General features: G+C 39.8%; 1 protein-coding gene and 1 long non-coding RNA gene across 3 annotated transcripts; one reads left to right on the forward strand and one right to left on the reverse strand.

The window, feature by feature from the left end:
- Nucleotides 1-10: 10 nt before the first annotated feature.
- LOC113016995 (ATP-binding cassette sub-family C member 4-like) lies at nucleotides 11-22,664 on the reverse strand. Of its 2 annotated transcripts, none has more exons than XM_080297465.1 (31): nucleotides 22,435-22,664; nucleotides 20,947-21,057; nucleotides 19,319-19,439; nucleotides 18,907-19,131; nucleotides 18,683-18,772; nucleotides 18,343-18,506; nucleotides 18,065-18,190; nucleotides 12,817-13,066; nucleotides 12,102-12,209; nucleotides 11,909-11,998; nucleotides 11,618-11,809; nucleotides 10,531-10,625; nucleotides 10,190-10,276; nucleotides 9,884-9,980; nucleotides 9,021-9,242; nucleotides 8,724-8,861; nucleotides 8,226-8,263; nucleotides 7,961-8,076; nucleotides 7,726-7,872; nucleotides 6,916-6,995; nucleotides 6,671-6,821; nucleotides 6,445-6,564; nucleotides 5,799-5,909; nucleotides 2,347-2,447; nucleotides 1,799-1,990; nucleotides 1,562-1,717; nucleotides 1,207-1,296; nucleotides 951-1,123; nucleotides 738-843; nucleotides 480-618; nucleotides 11-352 (listed from the first exon to the last, which is right to left on the reverse strand). In XM_080297465.1, the coding sequence occupies exons 1-30, from the start codon at nucleotides 22,512-22,514 to the stop codon at nucleotides 481-483; spliced, it is 3,915 nt and encodes a 1,304-aa protein (XP_080153591.1). In that variant the 5' UTR covers nucleotides 22,515-22,664; the 3' UTR covers nucleotides 11-352; nucleotide 480. The 2 variants fall into 2 exon arrangements, with proteins under 2 accessions (XP_080153591.1, XP_026016035.2); XM_026160250.2 differs by having other exon boundaries at nucleotides 11-316; nucleotides 485-618; nucleotides 22,435-22,575.
- On the forward strand, nucleotides 22,640-23,439 carry LOC145424280 (uncharacterized). The gene is made up of 2 exons (XR_013905301.1): nucleotides 22,640-22,779; nucleotides 22,861-23,439. It is a non-coding gene; the product is annotated as an uncharacterized LOC145424280 (long non-coding RNA).
- Nucleotides 23,440-24,640: the final 1,201 nt, after the last annotated feature.

The raw sequence follows: 24,640 nt of genomic DNA on the forward strand, positions 1-24,640 counted from the left end.
ACAAGGACTGTTACAAATTACATGAACTTTATGAAAATTCGTGTACAAAAAGTATAACGGTGGGGAATTCAAGGTCAAATTCTGAAGCTTACAGATCTTACAGAGTAGCTTGTTCACATGTGACAATGTAACCATAATTTATGATTTCAACATAACTTAAAAACAGACACAGATCAAATAAGATCAAAGCATAAAAAACATCAAACGCCCCAGTCGTTGCACACAGTTGGAGGCAGGAGGAGCTCGCGGTGCTCAGAGGTTGCTGCAAGAGTTCAGCTGATTCCAGTGTTTCACTCCACGTCACAGTTTAACTTCTCTGTTTGGGTGTGAGAGAGACTTGTTGGAAGTAGACCTCACCTGGTTGTAGCAGCCACAGAAAAGTCTAAATTATTTTGCTCAGGCTGCTGTCATAAGCTGGAAAGCATGGAAACTGTGTGGATGCAGATTTTTCAGCCATGTTTAAGGGGACTCTTTTTCACCTCACCTTCCTGCTGACTCCAGCAGAGCCGCTGCCTCAGCCTGGCCCATCTCTTGCACCATCTTGTAGAGAGCACCCTCCTTGTTTTGCAGTAGAGTGAAAGGACAGTCCAGCTCCTGAATGGTGCCACTGTCCAGCACCTTAGGCCAAGAGAAAACATACGGTGGTGTAACAGTTAACACAGGAACATTTTTTGCATATCTGTGTACTCTAACAGTATGAATTTATTAAAAAGCTACAGTCGGAATAGCTGAGTCACCAGTATACGGTCGCTGTCTATGATGGTGTTGAGGCGATGAGCGATGGTGAGCACAGTGCAGTCTCTGAACTTTTCCCGAATGGTTTTCTGGATCAGCTCATCTGTCCTGCAGTAACAACAAGAAAAACACTTTGAGAATCATGTGGGAAAAGTGTGTTGAGAAAGCTCCTGGATGTCTAGGAGCTCTCTGTACTGGTAATGTATCTGGAGGACCTTGGGTCAACGTTGGCCGTGGCTTCGTCGATGATGAGAATGCGATTCTTCCTCAGGACTGCTCTGGCCAGGCACAGCAGCTGCCTCTGGCCCATGCTGAAGTTGGAGCCTGACTCAGCCAGGACAGTCTCCAGCTTCCCAGGCAGCTCCTCCACCACAGACTTCATCTGTACCTGCAGTGAACATGGAGAGGAGAAACCTGTAGCTGGTCTGTGGGCAGTAACGACAAATCTGGGTGTGCTAATTAAATACTAGCCTCTTCCAGAGCTTTCCACAGGTCTTCATCAGTGTGCTGGTTGAAAGGGTCCAAGTTCTTCCTCACACTGTCAGTAAAGAGAACTGGGTCCTGGGGAGCAGAGGGGAGAGAAGTCAGGGAGAAAAATCAGTAGACTCTGCTACGTCATTAATTCTATGTACCGGATATGGATTTGGAAACGACACGCAGTATCGTATGACTTTGAAAATCTGTGTTTTGAGTTTAATTTACTGAAAATAAATGATATAGCAGTTTCAATTAATAGAAGAATAACAGAAATGGATAGCATTATTGTAACAGTGAGATTGTAACTACGTATTTCTTCAGGCAGTTGAAGTGTCATCTGATGTTGTACCTGAGGAATGATGGACATCTTCTGGCGCAGGTCATGTAGGCCAATCTCAGAGGTCACAATACCGTCGATGTAGATCTTTCCCTGGGGCTCTGCCAGGCGAAACAGAGCCGAGACCAGAGAGCTTTTCCCCGCTCCTGTTCTACCCACAATACCAACCTGACCCACAGGACACAAAACATCAACAGCTGATCATCACTCAGACCCCAACCAGCTGTTCTCCACAAACCGATGTGTCACCTTCTCTTTGGGTTGAAACGTGGCGTTGATGTCTTTGAGGACCGGTGGTCCATCCTTGCTATAAAAGAAGTTCACTCGATCAAAGGTTATCATTCCTTGGCTCGGCCAATCAGGGGGAGGACGCTTCTGAGTTTCTAAGGGTGCTTCACTCTTTAGCTCAGTGTACTCCACCACCCTCTCCACTGATGTCATCTGAAAAGCCAAGAGGTCTTTTTCAATTATGCTTTTTGTAGCCTATGTTAACGTTCATTCATAGGCATCAGGATGTTTTTATATTTTTTAAACCCCAAAACCGAAAATTCCAACTTTCCTACAAAGGGCTTTATAATTTGTACAGCATACTTTACTGTAAGTGCAGAAGTCAAGTGTCCAAAGTTTTTGTACAAATGAGGTATGATCAAAATTTGAGAGGATTAAGGGGAATTGAAACTTTGCTCCATGTAACTGTCCATTAAGTACATTTATCTTCACCCACCAACATCATTTTCATCAACATCATTCATTCAAAAAAAAACTGGAAATACAAAATGTCATCACTCAGTTCTTACCATGTTCTCCACCTCTGCACTTTGTCTCACTGTCCACTGGAAGTTTCCTATCAGTGTTACAGCATAGGTCAGCACAAGGCCCACCTCTCCAGCCTCCAGGCCTAATGGATCCAAAACATGATCAGAAATCAGAGGCTAGTTCAGGACTTTCTTCTGCATTAACTCACTGTGTGTGGTTAGGGTATTTAGCAAACTAAATGCAGTTAAATTAAACATTTAATTGTGTTTAGTTTGCTAAATACCCCAAGCCCACTAAGGGGCTGGTTGGTTTAAAAGTTGTGGAACTGTTTGGTTTTTCTTTCCTTTATTTCTAATAGTTTAAGTAAAGGTTTTAATAAACGTCCATTTATGGCAAATCTTATTAATCTACATTATATATTCTTGACCTGTTGCACAGATTCAATTCAATTCACATCAATTTGATTTATATAGCACCAAATCACAGCAACAATTGCCTCAAAGCACTTTATATTGTAAGGTAAAGACCCTACAATAATACAGAGGAAAACCCCAACAATCATGTGACCCCCCACGAGCAAATCCTTTGGCGACAGTGAGAAGGAAAAACTCCGTTTTTATAGGAAGAAACCTCTGGCAAAACCAGGTCAGGAAGAGGCAGCCATCTGCCATGACTGACTGTGGGTGCAGGGAATAAGACGGGACAAAGACACACCCTGGAACAGAGCCAGAGATGAACAATAACTAATGAATAAATGCTGAGTGGTGTATACGCACATAAAGAGTGAAGAAAAAGACTCATCATGGGAAGCCCCCAGCAGCCTAGAGCTATTGCAACATGACTAAGGGAAAATTCAGGGTCAACTCATCCATCCCTAAATATATGCTTTATAAAAAAAAAAGTCTTAAAAGTAGAGTTTGTCTGTCTCCTGAATCAGGGCTCTAGAGTGCGACCAAAATTTTCAGTGGTGCCACTAAAAAAAAAATAAAAAATTGGTTGCACCTGTGCGACCAACTGTTCGGGTAGCAAAAAAAAAAAAAAAAAAAAAAAAAAAAAAAAATCTGCAACGTTCCCTGTGGTCAACAACAGACACACATTTTGCCCTATCGTGGACTAAACCAATCAGAGATAGTAAGGGGCGGGACCTCTCTGATTGACCGTGGTCCAGTTGAAAGTGCAGGTGGAAGTGGGAGGTGAGTAGCTTGAATAAAGCGATATCAATTCATTAAATCCTGAATCGACTTTTAAATATAACTGTGTTTTGCCAGAAACGCCAGATTCTCAGATTAAAGCTCACAAAACCATTTCAACAACAACCAAACAGCAAATGAGAGCAGGTACAGGCATTCCACACAAAGACGTAAACACAGAGGACCGACGCATCAGAATCAACTTTGTCTTTCTCAGCTTTCTCACCCGACGGACACTCTGTCGGAGCTTAGCGGTTCTGATGCGTCCGGTCCGCACTGTGTTTACGTCTTTTTGCGCTGATTCTGAGCTGCAGGTTGTGTCTCTCTCCAACCAAAATTCACCGAGCAAGCAGCAAAAGAAGCAGCAAACTGCGCTTCACATTTGATCAATGTCGTCATGAATTTTGCTGTTTTGCTTCCACGACTATTAAAAAAAAAAAAAAAAAAAAAAAAAAAAAAAAAAAAAAATCACACTTCATGCACAGCTAGCGCTCTCTCTCTCTCTATCTCTCTCTATACTTCAAGAACAGTTTCCCGTCTCCAATCTCTGTTTTCTGTATTATTCATTCACTTATTGCCCACCAGTCTACCGTTGTTTACAGCGCTGTGGCTGCTGTCTTTTTCTTTTCTTTTTTTCACTTAAATGACCTCTGACAAGAAAGCCTATTTTTTCTGTTGTTCAATACTGAAGAAATTTAAACTTTATATGCAGAACATTGTAGAATATTTTTAAGGTTATCTGCTATAAAAAGCCAGACCAGGAAAATCTGTGTTTTATTCTCAGTTACTTTCACACAAAGGCCTCTGCTGTGATGTTCACAATTCTGATGAAGTCAGTACTGATAAATGATCAGAATTATAATATTTCTGACTGTCTGAGGCTAAAAGTTGAATCGAATCGGGACTTTGAAAACCGGAATCGAATGGATTATAGAAATCAGTGATGATACCCAGCCCTAGTGAGCAGCCTAGGCCCGACAGACGTGGATGTAGCTGTAATAGGAAAAGAACTATTGCTAACTTTTCCTGTTAAGTTAAGGCCTGATCCTTCTGAAATTCATAGCCAGTGCTCTGACACGGTGTCATCAGTCTTTGAATGCTGAAAAAGCACAGTGTATTCAGAAAAACACATTATATTATATAAATTATTATAAAATTTGTGTGCGCCCAACTTTTGTGCCGGTACGCCTAACTTTTTAAAGTTAGGAGTACGCCCATGGCAAAAAGTTAGTCTAGAGCCCTGTCCTGAATACAAACTCCACAAAAGAGGGGCCTGAATACTGAAGGCTCGGCCCCCCATTCTACTTTTAAATACTCTAGGAACCACAAACAAGCTTGCAGTCTGAGAGCGAAGTGCTCTAATGGGTTGATAGGGTACTATTAGGTCTTTAAGATGAGATGGGGCCTGATTATTCCAGACCTTGTATGTTAAATTCGATTCCGGATTTAACAGGGATGCAATGAGGAAAAACCAGTGTCGGTGAAATGTGCTCTCTTGGTCTGGTCCCTGTCAGTATCTTTGCTGCAGCATTGCGGACCATCTCAAGGCTTTTTAGGACGTTTTTAGGAGATCCTGATAATAAGGAATTGTAGTCCAGCCTAGAAGTAAGTTTTTCAGCATCACTTAAACGAAATGTTTTTAATTTGAACCAGATTCCGCAAATGGAAGTCCAACACGTTTGTTTACCATATATGCACTGAATGATATATCCTGGTCAAAAATGACTCCAAAATTCCTCAGTGTTACTGGAGGGTTAGATTTTTATAGGTGAGTACAATAACCTCAGTTTTATCTGAATTTAGAAGCAGAAAAGTAGACGTTATCCAAGTCTTTGTCTTTAAGACATTCCTGTATTTTAACAAATTGGTGTGTGTTATCTGGCTTAATAGATATATAAAGCTGGGTGTCATCTGCATAGAAGTGAAAATGTATGCTATGTCTTCTGATGATACTGCCTAAGGGAAGCATGTATAATATAAACAGAATTGGTCCTAGCACCGAACCCTGTGGAACTCCATAACTAACCTTAGTGTGTGAAGAGGACTCTCCATTTACATGTACAAATTAGAGTCTGATAGATTGATATTCAAAACATTGTACAGTACCTTTAATACCTACAGCATACATAATCGCTGTAATAAAATAAATCAAGGATTTTTTCCTTCCCACTGTCGCCAAGTGCTTGCTCTAAGAGGGTCCTCTGATGGTTGGGGTTTTCTTTGTATCGTTACAGACTCTTTACCTTACAATATAAGGCACCTGTTGTGAGACAGTTTGTCTGCATGGTGCTTTAGTTCCTCACCATGTCTGAGTAAGACGCAGCCAAATGCTGTGAGAGTGATGAATATGGAGCAAATGCTGTCAAGGCGTAGTGCAAACCAGCGGGAGGTCATCAGGAACAAAAACCACGCCTCTGCAACGAGACGAAAAAATGCATTTCATTATAAAGAAGATGACCAGGTTAATCTTTTGAGCAGGTTCACTTTACAAGACATTTCATGAGACCCAAATATCTCACACATGTAATTTATTATAAAGCGATTTGTACAATATAAAGCACCTTGAGGTGACTGTTGTCATATAAATAAAACAGAATTAAAGTCTTCCAGGCTTCTTCGCTATCATTATTCCACTATCATTACTGATTTGCAACATTTTTAACTATTTTTCAGCTGGAGACGCATAGCTTATCTTCCCAAGGCCTCTTAGGAGAGATAGTTGAGCAAATGATCAACTTTGAATTGACCTGTGATAACCTTTCTTAAGAGGGAAAATGCCTTTACAAATATGCTCCCAGAAGGTATTCATTGACAGACTGAGAGCAAATTATCCAGAATTCCAGTTCTACTTGGAACTATGAGTAGTTTTCTTTATCGCTTGAAATTCCTTTAAAATCAGCTAGAAAATCTCAGTTTTAACCATCCATAAAGAGTTCATAAAGAGTAAACCTGAATGCAGGTCCTGATGGGCATCAAATGCCTTCTTTAACCTCTCCTCAGCCTTGAGGGCTCTGATGGTGGAAAGACCCTGAAGAGACAAGGACAGGTGGGAGAAGACTGGACTCCGCGCTGTAGGAAAAGATTAGCTGTGAGAAACTGTTAAACAGCCAGCGTCATTGAACCTACAGTTTAAAATGATGAGTTTATGATAGGATCGTAATAAAAATAAGCGCACTTGTTGACTCGAGACGTTTGACATCACGTGAGGTACGGAGGTAAAAGCTTCTCAAGTACAGAAAGATTATTAGGAGAGGAACAACAGGGATGAGGATGAGAGGGATGACTGAGGCTGCCACCGCGATAACGCCAGCATTCTGTAAAAACAACTAAAACAACATCGCATAATCAGAAATACTCAAATTACTGAAGGATCCTTTTAAGTGAGTCTTGTGTGTATATAGCACATATAGTAGTCTTCACTTGATAGAAGTCCACAAAAGTGATAGGTAGCATGGAGTCCATTTGGCTGACATCTTTGGAAAATCTGTTGAGTATTCGACCTGAAACAAGGGAAAAGGAACAGAAACATTATATAAAGAGAAGACTATAAATCATTCAATCAGTAAAAGCAAAGATATGTCAGCCCTGCACCCAGCACCATTATCATGTTAAGGATGTAGGCAAGTGTAATTTTTGTCCTTTTTCTTAGTGTGTACTGTATGCTCTAGTGGGCTAATGCTAGCAAGACGCTAACATTGAAGCTACCTGGACAATCCAAAATCAGTGGGTGATATCACTACGTCCATCTTTATGCTGTCTATGTTCTGAACATGAAGCTTTACACCATACAAATCAATGCTTTCACCATTCATTGAAACGTTGCCTCATGACAAGCACCTCGGTGAAAGTGGGGAGGAAAATCCCCATTCCTCCCTGAGCCTGGTTTTACCAGGAATCTCTTCCTGTTAAAAGAGAGTTTTTCCCTCCCAAAGCACCTTTATGTGGCTGTTCTAACTTGGAGTGCCAAGTATGAATAAAACTGGATTGAACTGAACTTAATAGACCTTTTTTTAGAGGTTTAAGGCCAATGTCATCTTGGAGAACTCAGACAACACTGGAATATGTCAGGGATGTGTTTTGACTCCAGTTCTCTTCCTGGTAGAAATAGACTGGGTTATTTGTAAAACTATAGGCAAAACTCCCAATCGGTCAAAGGCATAAGGCAGGATATACCCTGATGTAATTCAACGCTTTTTCTTAAATTTAAAATAAATTCTGTGTAGGCCTCACCTATGGGGTTGACATCAAAGAAGGTAACCGGGGTGTGGAGAACAGCACTAAACATGCTGTTGTGCAGAGTCTGAGCTGATCTCACCAGCCCGTGAAATATCACCAAACTCCTGGCAAAACCAAAGACCACAGCTGCTGCTGTCAAACCTAAAAGTAAACACAGCAGGACTATATTAGATATTAGACCTGAAGACTCTAACAAGAACTATAGGTATTACTATAACTATAGGCTTACCTGAATAAATACCGAGGTAAAAAGTGAGATCAAACTTTCGAAATGAGCTAGTAACATCCATTCCACTGTCCACGCTAACAGCAGTGGCTGTGCTGTTAGAAAACTCCTCCCCTGCCCTGTCAGATGACAAGACAATTCAATCAGGTACACACGAAATGATAACTGATCTAATTTCATTTAAAAAACTGTCAAATGAACAGTATAAAGTTAAGCTATTGCATACTGTATTTGCCATTAAAAATATCCACATTGGTAAAGTTCTTACCAATATACCAGCCACCAGTCCTGCAGGATATATGCAACCTGTTGAAACGGACCTCTCTTTAGATCAATTTTTGAAACACAGCATGAGGAAACCAAGTTGCATGAAATGTGTGGGAGGGTGGGAAGGTTAAGTCAGGTTAGAGCAGGGGTAGGCAATCTCAGTCCACGAGGGCCGGTGTCCCTGCAGGTTTGAGATGTGTCCTCAAACCAACACAGCTGATTTAAATGGCTAAATTAGCTCCTCAACATGTCCTGAAGTTCTCCAGAGGCCTGGTAACGAAATAATCATGTGATTCAGGTGATTACCCAAGGTGAGATCTAAAACCTGCAGGGACACCGACCCTCGTGGACTGAGATTGCCCACCCCTGGGTTAGAGTCACTATGACTTTTCCACATGATTGTACAGTGAGGGATTTAATACTGATAACAGTTAATACAGACAGGTAACACCTGGAGACAGAAAGAGTGCAGGAAGGGTGTTGTAGGGTCGGGGCTTACCTCAGCTATTATGCTGAGCAGTATTATGACCATTAACACCAAAGTGTTACAGCCTGCTGTGAAGTACTTAAGGTAAACATGGCCGCTAACATTTCCTTCAGCTCGAGTTTCTTCTGTAATAGTTTGAGCAACTTCAACCTGCAAAACAATAAAACAAGTTTAGTGATAATAGACTTGCAGGTCTATTTTAACCCAAACTATTCATTTCTACCTCTGTCCATCCTTGTAATTAGGTGACTACAAAATGCTGCCATTTATGTGGGGACTCTTAATCTAATCTTTTGGAAATATACCTACATGAAGCTGATCAGTGCAGCTGCTGTCTGGTAGCAGGAGGCTGCTGGAAGAACAGTGTGACCCATGTGAGCAAATCGTCCACTGGCTGCGTAAAGACAATTTGTCTGGGTCAACCGAACATGACCCAACTGAATGTGCCTCCACATCACTTCTCAGCAGGGACACAATATCCAGGCCAGAGGTCTGCAGCTCACTGTAGGTTCCCTGGACCATGACATGACCCTGGAGAAACAAATAATGAAAATGAGCAACAATGTGTTTTTCAGTACTTAATAACAAAAAAGTCAAAAAGGCTCATCTGAAGGAACGCCTTCCTTCGGAGAAAATCATTTCTATGAATTTGGAAAATTGGAAAACCACCATTAAAAATCAGTTGTGAAGCTCCTTCTACAAAATGCAGAACCTGTGAGTAAAGGGGAACACATTAAAAAGGGGATCAAGGAGATTTAATTGGAACTGTACACAAAGCCGCGTTGCCTGTTTATCCCTGACACTTTTCAGCTCGTCACCTAAGCTAACCTAAACCTAAACCTCCCAACATCACTCTACATAATGCTGGATCTCTTTCCTCCAGCTGAAGCGTTTTTTGACAAACTGAATTAGATTTTTCATCTGAATGAATATGTTTCCTTAACTTCTGTAACTGAGTAGTTTTGTATTAACACATCTGGTCCAGAGACTTTGTGTTGTAAGTTAAAAAATTAATAACAATTTGGAAACGGAAATGTCACCTGACGACTGGAGATCAACGTGTGCTGGAGCTCACTCTCAGAGATTACACACCTCAGAGTAACAAACTATAACTGGTGAATGCAAACATGTTTATCCCCTGCCTACTTAAACCAGCATAAAGGGGGACAAACCTCCTTGAGGACCAGGATCTGGTCAGCCGTCCTCAGATGCTGGAGCTGGTGTGTGATGAGGATACGACACTTGTTCTTCAGCAGGCCACAGATACACCTGATTTTGATAAATAAGAGGGGGTTTCTGCACGTTTGTGACTGTTGCTTTGAAATAGTTCCATATAAATAAAACTGAACTGAATGGAATTAAAACAGTTCACATGAACTTCAATCATGCAGTGTGTACTGTCGAGCATGAGCACGATTCTCGACACCATTATTAATCAGGGTATACAGATAATTAGCACCGAACTCTTTATTACTCACTGCTCAAAAAGATGTTTTCCAACTTCTGCATCCACAGCACTTAAAGGGTCATCCAGGAGGTAGATGTCTGCATCCTGATATACAGCCCTGAAAACAAGGACACACAGTGGGGGAATCTTATTTGTCAGGAAAAAGACTGAACTTTCACATAAACTATAGCAAATGTAACAGCACAAGTGTGTGCATGCAGGGTAAAAATACATGCACCCCAACATCTAGCTACTTGTTGCCTCTAGTTTAGGTTCCTTAGAAACTCAGACTAACATTTGAATGCGTCACGGTGATACAATACGTGTAAGTTTTCTTCTAGGTAGCGTTCTTACTACATGATGTCCATGTACCTTGCCAGGTTGACACGAGCTTTCTGTCCCCCACTGAGTGTGGCCCCTCTGTCCCCGATCAGTGTCAGATCTCCATCTGGGAACAGCTGCAGGTCCTGAATTTGAAACAATGGAGGCGTAACTTGCCTACAATCATCAAGGGCATAAATGTCATGATAATTTTGAGTTTTTAATGATTTATTTGAACTGTTCTTTTTCCAGAATTAAACGATTGTACAGAAAAAAGGCCCTGCTCCAAAGTCAACACCTTCAAGCTTGAGTGAAATTTGCTGTTCCCCCACATGGACAAACAAATAGCTTCTGATAAAATGTTTTATGGTCAGACAAGAGAAAGACTGAGCTGTTAGACCACAATATATTTAGAGGAACAAAGGTGAGGCTTTCAAAGGCAGCTCTCCCAGGATGGCCAGCTCCATACCAGGAAACTAACCAATTTAAACAAACTGCCAAGAAGAGTGGTCAAAATATCTAGACAGAATCCACCAGAAGATCATTGATGGCCTCCAAAAGTGTCTGTTTGAAGAGCAACTTGCAAAGTGATATTGAACTAAATACAGCTAAATGAACACCAATAAATTGGTGAGTATATATTTGAGGTTGTTTGTATATTTTTGATCCATAGATTAGAAAAAATCCCAAATAAAAGCTTAAACTTGTTTTAAAGTTATTGAAGATGTGTGCTGTACAATCATTCCACTATAGAAAAAGAACAGTTAAATAACCATGACATTCATGCCTGGGATGAGTGCATGCAAACTTCTGACCACAGCTGTACTTCAAATGAGACATAAAAGAAAAGCACAACTAATACTGCTTTACTTTCAAGAAAAGATGTGACGTCCCAAAGTCAAATTTCAGAATTTGCTCCTAAACTATAGCAAACAATGCAATTAATCAATATGATTATAATTGACTTTTGAAGGCTGCTGGCTTTTATCAAGGTCATCTGATCATATTGTTGGAGCTAATCAGCATTTTCTATAGGTAGGAACCCACCTTGTAAGATTTTACACCAGAGGGTAAAGAGCGGTTCGCCTTGAGCTGCTGGCCTAACATGAACTGGTTAACTTGCAGCATTATATCTCACCTTCTTCAGAGCACAGGCTCTGAGGACCCTCTCATACTTTTTAGGATTCAGTTGTTTCCCGAACAGGATGTTGCTGCGGATGGTTCCAGGGAACACCCAGGGTTGCTGGGCTGCATAGCTTATTTGACCTATGACCTTTAATGTGCCTGTGTCATAAGGCAGCTCTCCCAGGATGGCACTGAGCAGAGATGACTGAAGAAAACACAGATGTTATGAACATGTGACCCTGAAAACACAATTTTGATACTCAATGTTCTGACCTAAAGGCTAAATGGTAAGTCAGTTGCGGACCTTTCCGGCCCCCACTGGTCCGATCACAGTGAAAAGCTGGTGTGACTCTGCTGTGATGGAAACATTGTGCAGAGATGGTGCATCCAAACTCTAAAAAAAAGAAGAAGAATGTATTAATTAATGCACAAATTTTGAATTTAAAATTATGCAAGATGACTCATTATCAATATGAGTTTTAAACTTTAACATTTACCTTATCCCAGTAGCAGGTCAGTGCCTCAATTTCAATAGCGTTCTCCATTTTTCCCTCCAAAGGCAGTGCGAGATTTTTTCTTTCAAGCTCTTCCAGGACGAGAAAATTCTTGAAAGATATTTAATGGACACACGTGCTTTGAAACATAAACTAAATTAGCACAGTTCTCTTGCTTTACCTATCCACAAATTTAGAAACAACTACATTTAAGATTAAAAAGAGTTCTGATGTCACCACCAATCTTTTATCCATTTTTTTGCAGGACAGTTACAATATCTGCAATCAATCTGGACATCACTTTAGGATCTATTTGACAGATGGATTCTCCATGATGGAAAACATCATGAATTTCAATTCTATTTTAGTTCAACAGCACCAAACAAGCATCACAACAACAGTTGCCTCAACATGCTTTATATTGTAACCTAAAGAGACAATACAACAATGCAGAGAAAGTCCCAACAATCAGATTACTCAGATGAGCAAGCACATGGTGAGAGTGGGAAGGAAAAAATCCATTTTAACAGGAAGAAACCTCCATCAGAACCAGGCTCAGGGAAGACCGTAACATTAAGTCAACACGATTTTTGTTATGTAAAGTTCTCTGAACTTTTTAGACAATAGAAAAGTAGTAAATCGGTCATTATGGTACTAATGACAGATATCAGCTACGGTTTTGTTACTTGTATTCCAATTTATGAAAGAACAGAATTACCTTAATCCTGCGAATGCTCACAACAGTCTCTGACAATTTCTCAATGGCCAGAGGAAAGAACAGGGTCACTGTGAGCTTAATTGTACCATACAGGGATGCAGTGACAAACACACTGCTGGCAGTGATGGTGTTGCCCAGGAGGGCGTAGACAGTGAAGGTGACAAACACTGTGATCTTGCTGCTGGCAAAGAATGAAGCCATGTTGAGTCCTCGCAGGTAGGAGCTTTTTAATATCTGATGAATTTCTTTCCTAGGAGTAAAGAAGAACATAGGGAGGCTTAATATGTAAAATCAGAAGACTTTATTTAGAGTGTCACACCACTGTCAAAAAAAAGAATGCTCAAATGACTACAACTGAAATACTTACGTCTAAATAATTATTTTCTTCATCAGACCATGAAGAGTGCAAAGACATACTAACATACAAGACCTTGAACTATCAGGCCTCATCTTATCTTAAATATCACCCCAATAGAGCACTTTGCTCTCAGACTGCAGGCTTACTTGTGGTTCCTTGGTTATTGTAGTAGATAGAGCGACTTCAGCTTTCAGGGCCCTTTTCTGTTGAACCAGCCCCCAGTTTGGATTTCAAGATTAGCATTAAAGTTTTGCTTTTTGATAAAGTTCATAGTTATGGCTGGATCAGGTGACCCTGGCCCTGAAACCTACCTAATTTATGCTTGTGTTTCTTCTTCACTAACCTCTTTTCACCCTCTGTTTATACACCACTCTAGAGTTAATCATTAGTTATTATTAATCTCTGGTTCTCTTCCACACCATGTCTTTATCCTGTCTTCCTCCCCTAACCCCCAACCAATTGCACCAGATGGCTGCCCCTCCCTGAACCTGGTTCTCCCAGAGCTTCCTTCCTGTGTTTTTCCTTCCCACAGTTTTCATGTCTTTATCACATATTTTCTGTGCATTTTTTGTATTTTGTGGTCTTATATTTATTAGCCTACAAAGATTGAGTTAACAAGGTTTATCACGTATAATATGTGATTCTTGATATATTTACAGTGATGCTTCTTGTTTTGTTTTTTTTATTTCCTCTCACACAGGTGGTTGTTATTGTCTTTTTAAGTTTGTATTTAAGCTTCCCAGTTTGAATGTTAGACCCTCGTGAAGTTTCTCTAGTCGATACACGTAGGTCAAGTTTATCCTCGCTGTGCTTCTACAAATTGCATTAAACTTTTTTTTATCTGGCAGTACAGTGGTTCTGAGTTTTCTGCTTTTTTGCCAGGAAGTGGTACAGTAGGCAACGTAAAATCACCGAACAGGGTCACTGGATGGTAAATGGACTGATTCTTATATAACCCTTTTTTACTCTCGAAAAAAATGAAAAATAATGTACATTTCAAATTATACAAAAAGGTATTTTTCAGGGAACACAAAATGGGTTAACAATTTAAAGCTGTTGTGCAGCAATGGAGGTTGATCAGGTCTTGAAAGCTGGTGCTACTAATTCTTACAGGTGTTCCAGCTTTTCTGGATTACTTACAACCCCCTCTGCCTGCATGAAAGCAGTGTTGGAACACACTGTGGTACCATGCCCTCGTGAGCATCAGCTGAACAGCACTGTACTGCAAAAAGTAGTTTGTGGTGAGAAAAAGGTTTCTGAGAGTTAACAGCTTCCGTGATCGGTGGCTAACAGGGCAACAGCTTTAAACACAGCTTAATAATGGTCATAGTAAGTCTCAGTTTCAACTGTGAAGAGAAGACTTCGAGCTGCAGGTTTGACAGGACAAGCTGCAGGAAGAAAGCCATCGCTAAGACGTCAGAATAAGACAAAGAGGCTTGCCTGGGTCATGAAACATCGCCACTGCACTACTGAAGACTGGAAGAAGGTATTATAGAGCAATGAATCAAAATTTGAAATCACCGGTTCATCACGCAGGATCTTCGTACGTGAAAGGATGGCTCTACAGTGTGTGGCATCAACTGTCAAACATGGAGGAGGAAGTGTGATGGTCTGGGGCTGTTTTGCTGGATTCCAGCTCGGTGACTTGTACAGAGTGAGAGGCACCCTGAACCAAAATGGCTAACACAGCATTCTGCAGCGCCATGCAATACCCTCTAGTTGGTCAGGGTTTCATCCTATTGCAACATAATGACCCAAAACAAAAGTCCGAGCTATGCCAGAACTACCTCAGGAACAAAGAACAAGATGGTAAGCTGGAAAACATGGAGTGGTCTCCAGTCTCCAGACTTAAACCCCATCGAGCTGGTTTGGGATGAACTGGACAGAAGAGTGAAAGCAGAGCAACCTAAAAGTGCCACACATTTATGGGAACCTCTGCAACCGATATGGGAAGAACTTTCTGAAGAATATTTGATCTCTGTTGTAGAAAGAATGCCACGGGTGTGTTCAGCTGCCAAAGGTGGAATTATAGAATACATTTTGGCCTATAAATTGATTCCATGATAATTGTTTTACTTGAATTGCTTATTTGTACTATGCTTTCACTTCAGAGTGCAATGCAACATTAAACTGCATAACTTTCAATTATAAAATGGAAAAATTGGGGTGTTCTAAAACCTTTGACCGGTAGTGTACGTGTATCGAGTCTGTCAGTACTTGCCTGACTACATTGTGCCAAGTGTAAAATTTGGTGGAGCGGTGAGATCTGGAGTTGTTTTTCAGGAGTTGGGCTCATCTTAGTTCCAGTGAAACTAACTCTTGATGCATAACAAGACATTTTGGACAATTTCATGCTCCCAACCTTGTGGGAACAGTTTGAGGACGGCCTCTTCCTGTTCCAACATCATTGTGCAACAGTGCAGAAAACAACATCCAAATAAACATGCATCAATGAGTCTAATGTGAAATAACTTGACTGGCTTGCACAGAGTCCTGACTTAAACCTGACAGAACATCTTTGGGAATAATTAGAGCGGAGGCTGTGAGCCAGACTTTCTCATCCAATATCAGTGTCTGACCTCACTTCTGGAAAAATGGTTAAAAATTCCCATAAATATACTCCTAAATCATAATAAACCTTATGGATTAACAATGGGATGTCACTCAATTTCATATGCGTGTGAAGGCAAACGAGCAAGAACTTTTGGCAATATATCTTGGTGTTGCATGTATCTCATGCAACACCAAGATCATGTGTTAGTTTGCTTGACCAAAGGCTCAGTCCAGCATAGCGTCAACATATCGTTTGGTAATGATGGAATGCTAATACTGGGAATACATTTAGCTTGACTCAGCAGAAAATGACAGTTAATTATAGATTTGACCTTACTTTAGAACATTAGCAAAACAGCTTTAAAAAAAATTGTTTGTCAAAAGCTTTGGTACGGCCTCTAAGGACATTCAGTGCGGGGCCTCTCACAAGAATGTAATGATTCAGCATCTGCAGAGGCCCCGAAGCCTGAGGCCTTGCGCTTGACGGAAAGAACGTAACATTCTTTGTTTTGTGTTTTGATCAAGATGAAGGGTTTTGTCTCTTCTCTACAAATCATTAAAAAAAAACCCAACTTAAAATCCATTTAAAATATAAAAATAGACAAACCATTTCACCATAAATCAACCCTGTGTTAGAATCCAAATGTACACATTACTTCATATTTACTACATATTTAGTAGTTTTGTAACTGTGGATATCTTAAGAAGTCTTTATTATCAAAGACTCATTGAGACTTGAAGGTTGACTGTAAAACATTTTTCTTCCTGAAACTGTAACCCTGAATTAATCATGACTACAATGCAACCCAAGTTTTCACACAGAAAAATAATGTTGAGCTGTTGTATAATCCACACCAAAAGTTCAAGCTTCACCGACTTCCTCACTCTCTGTCTGTACATGGCCAATATTAAAATACTGGCTTCTGTAAAGCAAACCTCTTTATACCATATCACCCCAATAGAGACTTCTGACTTACACGTGGTAAGTATTTAAAATCAGAATGAAGAAGGCAGAGCCTCCCATTCAATGCTGGTCACTAGTAGTGACAAATTTCCTCTGTGGTTATTCTAAGTACATTTAAGCTGAAGATGGATGGAAAGTTTTGAAGGCTACAATGGATTACTGCTTGATGTCACAAGGACTGATTTTGAGTGGGTTTCTTTCAAAGAATCTCAGAAGGTGTTGATGGGAACAATAAGTGACAGTTAACATATAAAGTGCAGAGCAAACAAAGGATTATCATTAACCAGACATCAATGCTGAGAAAGTTGAGGATTAATGAATTAATACAAATCTAAGCTGTTCTTTAAGAGCAGTACATCAAAGCAATAAGGAATTCTCCTTGTTGTTAATTCTGATTAATTCTTCTTGTAGCTAATCCATATGAACTCCCATGGGCCCTAAGAGGTTACCAGAAAAAACTGTGATTGCAGTGATTTAAAGAAATTGATGAGCTCTGCAGAGATAAGAAAATCCAATACAGATCATGCTATTAATGAAATCTCTTTACATTTTCCCAGACATGCCTAACTTTATATGCTCAAGCTCTTTGTTCTTGTTGATGAGGAGACTCATAAGCACACATAAAACATTAGGCACACCAAAGGATGTTTTCAACTGTATACTCTAACTAAAAAAATATAGGAAAAATCATGCTGGATATCAATGCTGACTACACTATGGACTGTGTATTGTGTAAGGAATGAAAGGATGTCAGATTGTTTCATCGAAATGAAAATTATCAACCTATAGAGCTGAAAAATATATATTTTGTTGAAATATCACTGCAGCAGCTCAAAATGGTACTTAGCAGTTTGTATTATTCCCATAAGTTTAACTGACTTGATGCTATAATCTCATCAAAAAGTGTTCCTTTGATTTTTACATGTATAGGACCAGTTCTCCGCTGTTCCAGAAGAGCACAGTGGTTCAACATGGATCTCCGCCTCCAGACAAACCACACATTATGTGAACCCTACATTTCTCATTCGTTTGGCAAATGAGAAAAGTTCCTGGGCTGATGGAGCAAGCCTGATCTGTGGTATGATCTTTCTTTATGCCCCTGAAGTTTATCGGTCCTGTTCACTATTTTAAAAGACAGCTAAAGACATGTCTGATATTTTCAGTTCATTTCATTTCCACATGTGTCGAAGCATTAATCATATTGGTCGTTCCAAATCATAAAACTGCAGGATGACGAGTCAGTTTATTAAAATATTTATTTTGACAGTTTTTGATTCACTGTTTATACTCATAATTATTATGGGAGCACATTATAAGAAGAAGACATTCCTCTAAAAAATTAGCTGATTCTTCATAAAACCTGTAGTTCTTACCTTCTGACTTCAGTCACCAGAGCTGAGAACGGTTTCTCCCAGGCATACATCTTGATTATCCTGATACCAGACACCACTTCGTTCATGATACGGATTCTGTTGTCAGTAAGGACTGCTGTTTTGCTCCTGCAAATATAAGCACCATTTACACTGTGTCCATTAGAGGCTAAAAAAACCATCTAATCAAAATTGTATAAAAACAGGCAGACAATGCACATAATAAAAGAACGTTATCGTCAGAAACAATAATGTCCAGCTTCTGTATTCTTCGTCCATACCTGAAGATGCCAAAGAGTTTTCCAAACCAGGTTTGTATCGGCATCATGAGTGCGATGGCTGCTACACCTGCCAGGCACGAGGCACCGATCTCATACCAAAGGAAAACAATGATCACCACTGCTTGGAGAGGTCCCACCCACAGGTAGTGCAGATTAAGTGTAATCTATAGAGAGCATGATTGTTGACGTGCAGAAAACATGCTGGACAACTTGTCCAAACCTTACAATTTTTTACAAATCTGTGTGAAGATCTTGATGTTAAGGGCACAACTTGGTTTAAAAATGTCATCAAATACAATTAAATAATCTCATCATGTGTTTGAGTACATGATTCTCTTACCTCATCGAAATGATTAACATCATTTGAAAGGAGGTTCACTATTTGCCCAGTGGTTGTTTGTCCCATGGATTTAGCACTGAGTCTGAGAGCCTGATGAGAGGAATTTTACTTAACTGCTCAAAAAACAATTTTCACAACACCGACAAGTATAGATGGATCCATCGGAACATATTTCTGACAGAGATAAGCTGACAACTCTTCATTTGTACAGATTTTTCACTGACCTTCCTGTAGATCATGTGACACATAGCCACTCTAATCCTCATGCCTGTTCTTAGGACATGATAGTAGTAGAGATGTTGGAGGATAGTCAGTCCAAGCGTGGAGATGGACATCGCAGCAGCGTAAACATACGCCATGCCAAGACTTCTCTGATCATCGGGGTCACCATTCTCAAAGAAAAGGATTATCTTCCCCAGAAGAAGTGGCTGGATCACTTTGATTGTCTCCTTTATGATAAAGACAATGAATGCAAGCTTACATTCATCCTTTCCCAGACTTTAGGAAATGGGTTCAAATGGCTGCTAGATATTTGAGCCAATTTTTGTTACAAGAAAGGTCTCTGAGTACATTAGCATGCTTATTATTTCATTACAAATAACTCATCTGACACCTCCACATGACCAGTCGACATACCAGGAAAAAAACAAATATCCCAGCCATTACATAGGACCTTCCATAGCACTTTATAAGGACTCTGGTGAGTTTTGGCTTCAGGAGTTCCTTTGTAGCATGTCTAACTTCACGGTCCCAAAATCTGCAAGATAAACATGGAGATTATTAGATTAGGCTAACCTATGAGGTAACTGTGAAAGGTACAACTTCTCTGGTACAAACAGAAGTACACACTATAAGTTGAAGTTAAGCAAACAACATTTTATGTCAATCTAGACACAACATTGATCTTTAGACCAATCTAGAACAACAAATGGCAATGTAACTATTTAGGATATAGTCACACCAACATTTTAAAAAAATCATTAGCAAATAAACCTTCCAAATGAGAACCATACGGCCGCACAGTGGCAACATACTCATTTGTTACAAGAAGTATCAGGTTAATGGAATGGCAAACAGCAATTCAATGATCCACCAGTGACACTGCCACTTACATCTTCATCAAATGAATGGCACAGAGAGCTGGTTAGCATTTCTGACTGAGAGAGCTGGGAACATTTACACGTGTGGCAAAAAAGAAGCTACTTCTTTAACAATTTTATAACAATTACTATTAAAAACTATTAAAACTAAGTTAAAAATAAAAGCAAAATTTAAGTGTGGACTTCCTACCATCACCAACTGCTTGCTCAAAGGGGGTCACTGACTTGTTAAGGTTTTCTCTGTAGTATTATGGGGTCTTACCTTACAATACAAGGTGCTTTAAGTTGGCTGTTGTTGTGATAAAATGGAACTGAATTATTTAAAAGTAATGAGCTTTATTACAGCTCTTTCTGTTGAACTTTTAGTGTTATTTTTAGTGACAGGATGCCTGTTGGGAGCATCGGCATGTTTCAGGGAGGCCTAAGGTTGGGTTTGGCCTGTTGTGAAAGGAGTTAATACATCAAACAGGAATAAGTAGATTGACCTGTCAGAATAACACATCAGGTGTGACTCACACTACGGCAGCACTCCCTGGCAATTCAAAGAAACACACAGCTACTGAACAAGCATGCAGTCTCTCCTGGCAAAGCACCAACAGCTACCTGCTTGTCTACAGATCATATTTGTACAATTCACCAGGGGAAATGAACCCCTGAAGAGGTGAATACAAACAGAAATATCATCAATAGATGGCAGACTCCAGAAAAATATTTTGGGGTATTATTCTACTGTGGTAGACTGGCCAGAAATGACTTTTTTTGCATCATAAATAGATAACAACGCTTCTTCTTCTGGACTGCTTAAAAGACCAGTTCATAAATAGTACTAAAAGTGATCAAGAGCTCAAAAACCTCTGGTGCTAGGCCAACCATCCAGCTACATGTAAAGGAAGTGACAACAAAACCATAGGGTCTTAACCCATAACTTTCCTGGGTAGAAGAATTTTTTAATGTTATTCAAGGCAATATTTGACTAAATCACATGTTGTGAAATGGGTTATTTGGGTAGTATGCATAACCACATTACTCATTGACTCAAAAATAAATCTCTTCTCAAACTGGTCATAGAAAATTGTAAGGACCTATGTCTGAGCCATCATCTTCTCAGTCTCTCAGATTTGACTTTTGTTAGTGATCCAATAATGCAACACAGCAGTGTAGTACCTCTGTAGCTCCTCTCCCAGGGCTTCAGACTGATCCTCTTTAAGGATGCTATACATATCATTTTCCTCAAGTCTTCGCTTTTGGCCAAGCTGCAGCAAAGGGGTTAACCAGCTGAAATAGAAAGACAGAAAGTATTCATGGCGCTTCACCTGTCCCTCATTTTTCCATATTTCGGCCTTATTCCAAAAGAAGGATTCGATTCATTTTCCACCTCAGAATTCTACACACGATACCCCACGATAAAAAGCAAAAAAAGTTTGCTCGGCTTTTTGTACTTATGATATTTTACTGATGTCTGGGTTTTAAAAAATTAGCTTTACAGATCAACTTGGCTTAAATCACACACATTAGCATGCCCGTCAAAGTCCGCCTTCCCTGGACACACACACTCACACACACACCATCCCATATCCACCACGTTTTTCAAAAAAATACTAACAATAAAAAAACACCCAACTTTAACTTTAAGAGAATAAAAAAACAGTATAATGGGACAGTTCATCTTAATTTAACTCTGTGTTTTTCTGGCAGTAAAAGCACCTGTTAATAAGCACCTGTTTGCATAGCCTGGTGTCTCAGTGTATGACATTCAGTGTATGTCAGGTTAGCAGAGGGGAAAAGCAGACGTATCAGAAACAACATAGCAAAGTTTTCTGCTTCTCCCAGTTTAATAATTCTCTGGTCATGTGTAGTGAAGCCTCCCTTGGTATCTAGAAAGAAGTGCACTTTGAACATTCTGAAGGTGAGTTATTACTCAGTTACTCAATGCTTTCAATATAGACATCAAAAGACCAACCACATATCTATGTAGTATTTGTTTGTGTGGTACTCATACTATGTATTAAGCCAGTTTAAACCATGAGGGCTACATTAAAGCCTACAATTGCTTTTCCCATTCATGAGTTATGGTTGAAAAACTCAAACAAGTCCAGAGCTACCTGACTCAACTCTGCTGTTCAAAATCTATTCCACAAATAAATGCACAGAAATAATACACACAGCGAAAAGCTGCACATACTTTCTGTGGATTTAGTATTTTTTATGACCTAATAAAATAACCCAGGAGTTTTTTGTTTTGTTTTGTTTTTTCAGTGTATGGAAGTGATTCTACCCACTTTGAATTAAAGTAATCAGTCTCAGTTTCCACTATTATGGTCTGAAGCATGTAAACACCGGCTTTTGAATAAATTCTGAAGTATTTCTTGCTTGCCTCATGTGGTCCGTGGGGCACAGCATTGCTGGGATGGGCTAATCCTATTGATTTTTCAATGCGTGATCAAGTTATGAGAAACTATTTTTTTCAATTAAAAATGCATCCTGGCACAGATTAAATCCCCTTGTAAACGGGTTCATAGTTCTAGTTAACTCAGAAAAACCACAATTAAAACGATATACAAACATGTATGCATGAAATCAGCAGTTTGTTGTTCTTAACTGATTACCTCACCGCTCGGTCAGAGTTAGATCACGCCGTGAAATCACACTTACCACAAAAAAACTCTTGAAAAAAAGCTGGCAGTTGCCAGCGGGTTGTGCCTGCCGCCCGTGCTTGTCACCTCCATGGTCATACTGGGGATAGCTCAGCCGGGCGCGTCTCTGCACGCTGTACGCTCCACTTCATTCGGTCCGTGTAGTAAGTGGAAGTTATGTAAAGCTCAACCAATAACTGTTCAGGCTGGAATTTAGCCGTTTAAGTTATTTAAGATCGCTTCACGTAACTCCACCTACACGACCATCAGTGAAAATTGAAAAGGAAAGTGAAACTTTATTATTATTATTATTAATATTATTATTACTACAGGACTAGAGGATGTCGTGTTTGGAACTTGAAAAGTAAGGGAGTCATGTGATCTTTTCAGTCTAGCTCTACCTGTGCAGCATTATTAAAATATGTCTGCTTTCCTAACACCTCAGGGTTTACACAGCCTCTCGACTTCTGACCACTGGTACAGGATCCAGCACAACCGAGACCCGGAAGAAAACAGACGGACGCATGGATGTTTTGCTTTCACACACAGAAACTTCCGAACGAAGTCCGCGAACCGTGCGTCACTACAAAACAAGTGAGAACGTCCACTCCGCTTATTGGCCGGTTGGGTGTCAGGGGCGGGAGCGCTGTGCTCTGGACTGCGTGTAGAATTTCTGCTCAATTTACGGCTAGTTAAATTCTGCATCCCAGAGTGCAAAGTATACGTGACTACGGGAAGACGTTAAGGTCAAACTTGAAGTAAGCCGAGTCAGAGCGGGATTACGTTGTCAACATGAACGAATCAGAGCTGTCAAAGTAAGGTCCGGGATCCAAAATCGGCCGACAACGACTCCAATCCGGACTGCTGAACTGCTTTGGACAATGTAAAGGAGGACATAAATGATGGACTTTTAACTGTATATTAATACGTTTTGCATCTTTTTCTACTAACAAGGATCTCTCCCCTGGCCATTCATCCTGCACCAAAGTATTTTAGTGATAGATAAACAACTGAAGGACAGAAAAGTTCCTGTTTTTCCAATACTCTGAATTTATTTTACACCACCCAAAACAAACAAACAAACAAACAAAAAACCAAAAAAAAAAATATTGTGGGTCCATAGTAAAACCAAAAATTAAATTGATAAATAAAATATCCTTCAATTACCAAAAAGCTTTCAGTTTTATAATTATAGGATAATCTGGATTTTATTCATTTATATTTACATTTATTTCTCACAGTTTAATTCAAAAAAGGCAACAGATCTATTTCTCTCCTACATCTAATTTTTCTTTGAAAATTACTTTTCTACCCCAAAGTGAAGGCCAGGGTGTCGAAGTCTCTGTGTGTGAGCTGCAGTAATAGCAGAAATTCAGTTTGAAATTACTCACTCACTCAAGTACCTACAGTTACATAGGACACAGGACGGTAAAGTTTAAATAAAGAGCAACCTGCTACTTGAATATTTTACACAAGCACAAATAAACGACTTCATATTCATTTAATGCTTAATGATAGTGAAACTGCTGCCATTCAGATGCTTTACTGTTGGTGTTGCATGGTGGATCAAAATCTGACTTTTTCTAATTTTGTGATTTTTCTGATTTTCTGTGTTCGTAATTCCTTTCTTAAAAAGTAAAATTATTTTTAATGCACCAAGATAATACTCTATTACAAGTAAGAGTCTAGCATTCACCCTCCTTAACTATAAGTATACAAGCATAATCAGCATAGTTTCAAAAAGTAGTCATTACTGACTACCTCCAGGGCAAATGTCACCTTCATCTCAAACAGCTACCTCTCTGCAAACATCAGTGTCTTCCTGCGGATGCAGGAGCTGCTCAGAAGGTACGGGGCTGTTATTGTAGCAAAAAGATTTGTGTGTATCTCGATACCTGTGTGCGTATTTCTGTGTGACTACATGAGCTCACAAAAAAGGGAAAACAATCATTTTTTAAAAGACCTCCAGTGGCATTCAGTCAATCCACAGGCTTTCACCAATCACAGTTCAGTGTACTAAAATTTGTCCTGGATGTGTTCCAACATCTCAGATATGCTGACTTATGAATGAGGGTTGAGTGTATTTTCATACCTTTATAAAAATGACAAGCAACAAGGAAATTGGGACTGACGTGCAAGGCAGTCAGACTGGCTAAGCTGCAGCTCACCTGTGAGACACTAATGAGTGGAAAACCCAGTAATCTGGAAAGATGATGCCAGCTTCC

This window comes from Astatotilapia calliptera, chromosome 23 (genome assembly GCF_964374335.1).
Source record: "Astatotilapia calliptera chromosome 23, fAstCal68.1, whole genome shotgun sequence".
Classification (NCBI taxonomy): Eukaryota; Metazoa; Chordata; class Actinopteri; order Cichliformes; family Cichlidae; genus Astatotilapia; species Astatotilapia calliptera.

Coding starts and splice junctions, on each gene's coding strand:
- LOC113016995 (XM_026160250.2), bottom strand. CDS start 22,514: ATGACCATGGAGGTGACAAGCACGGGCGGCAGGCACAACCCGCTGGCA. Junction 10,277..10,530: donor GCTCGTGTCAACCTGGCAAG/GTACATGGACAT, acceptor CCTTGTTTTCAG/GGCTGTATATCAGGATGCAG. Junction 5,910..6,444: donor CCATCAGGACCTGCATTCAG/GTTTACTCTTTA, acceptor GTCTCGTTGCAG/AGGCGTGGTTTTTGTTCCTG.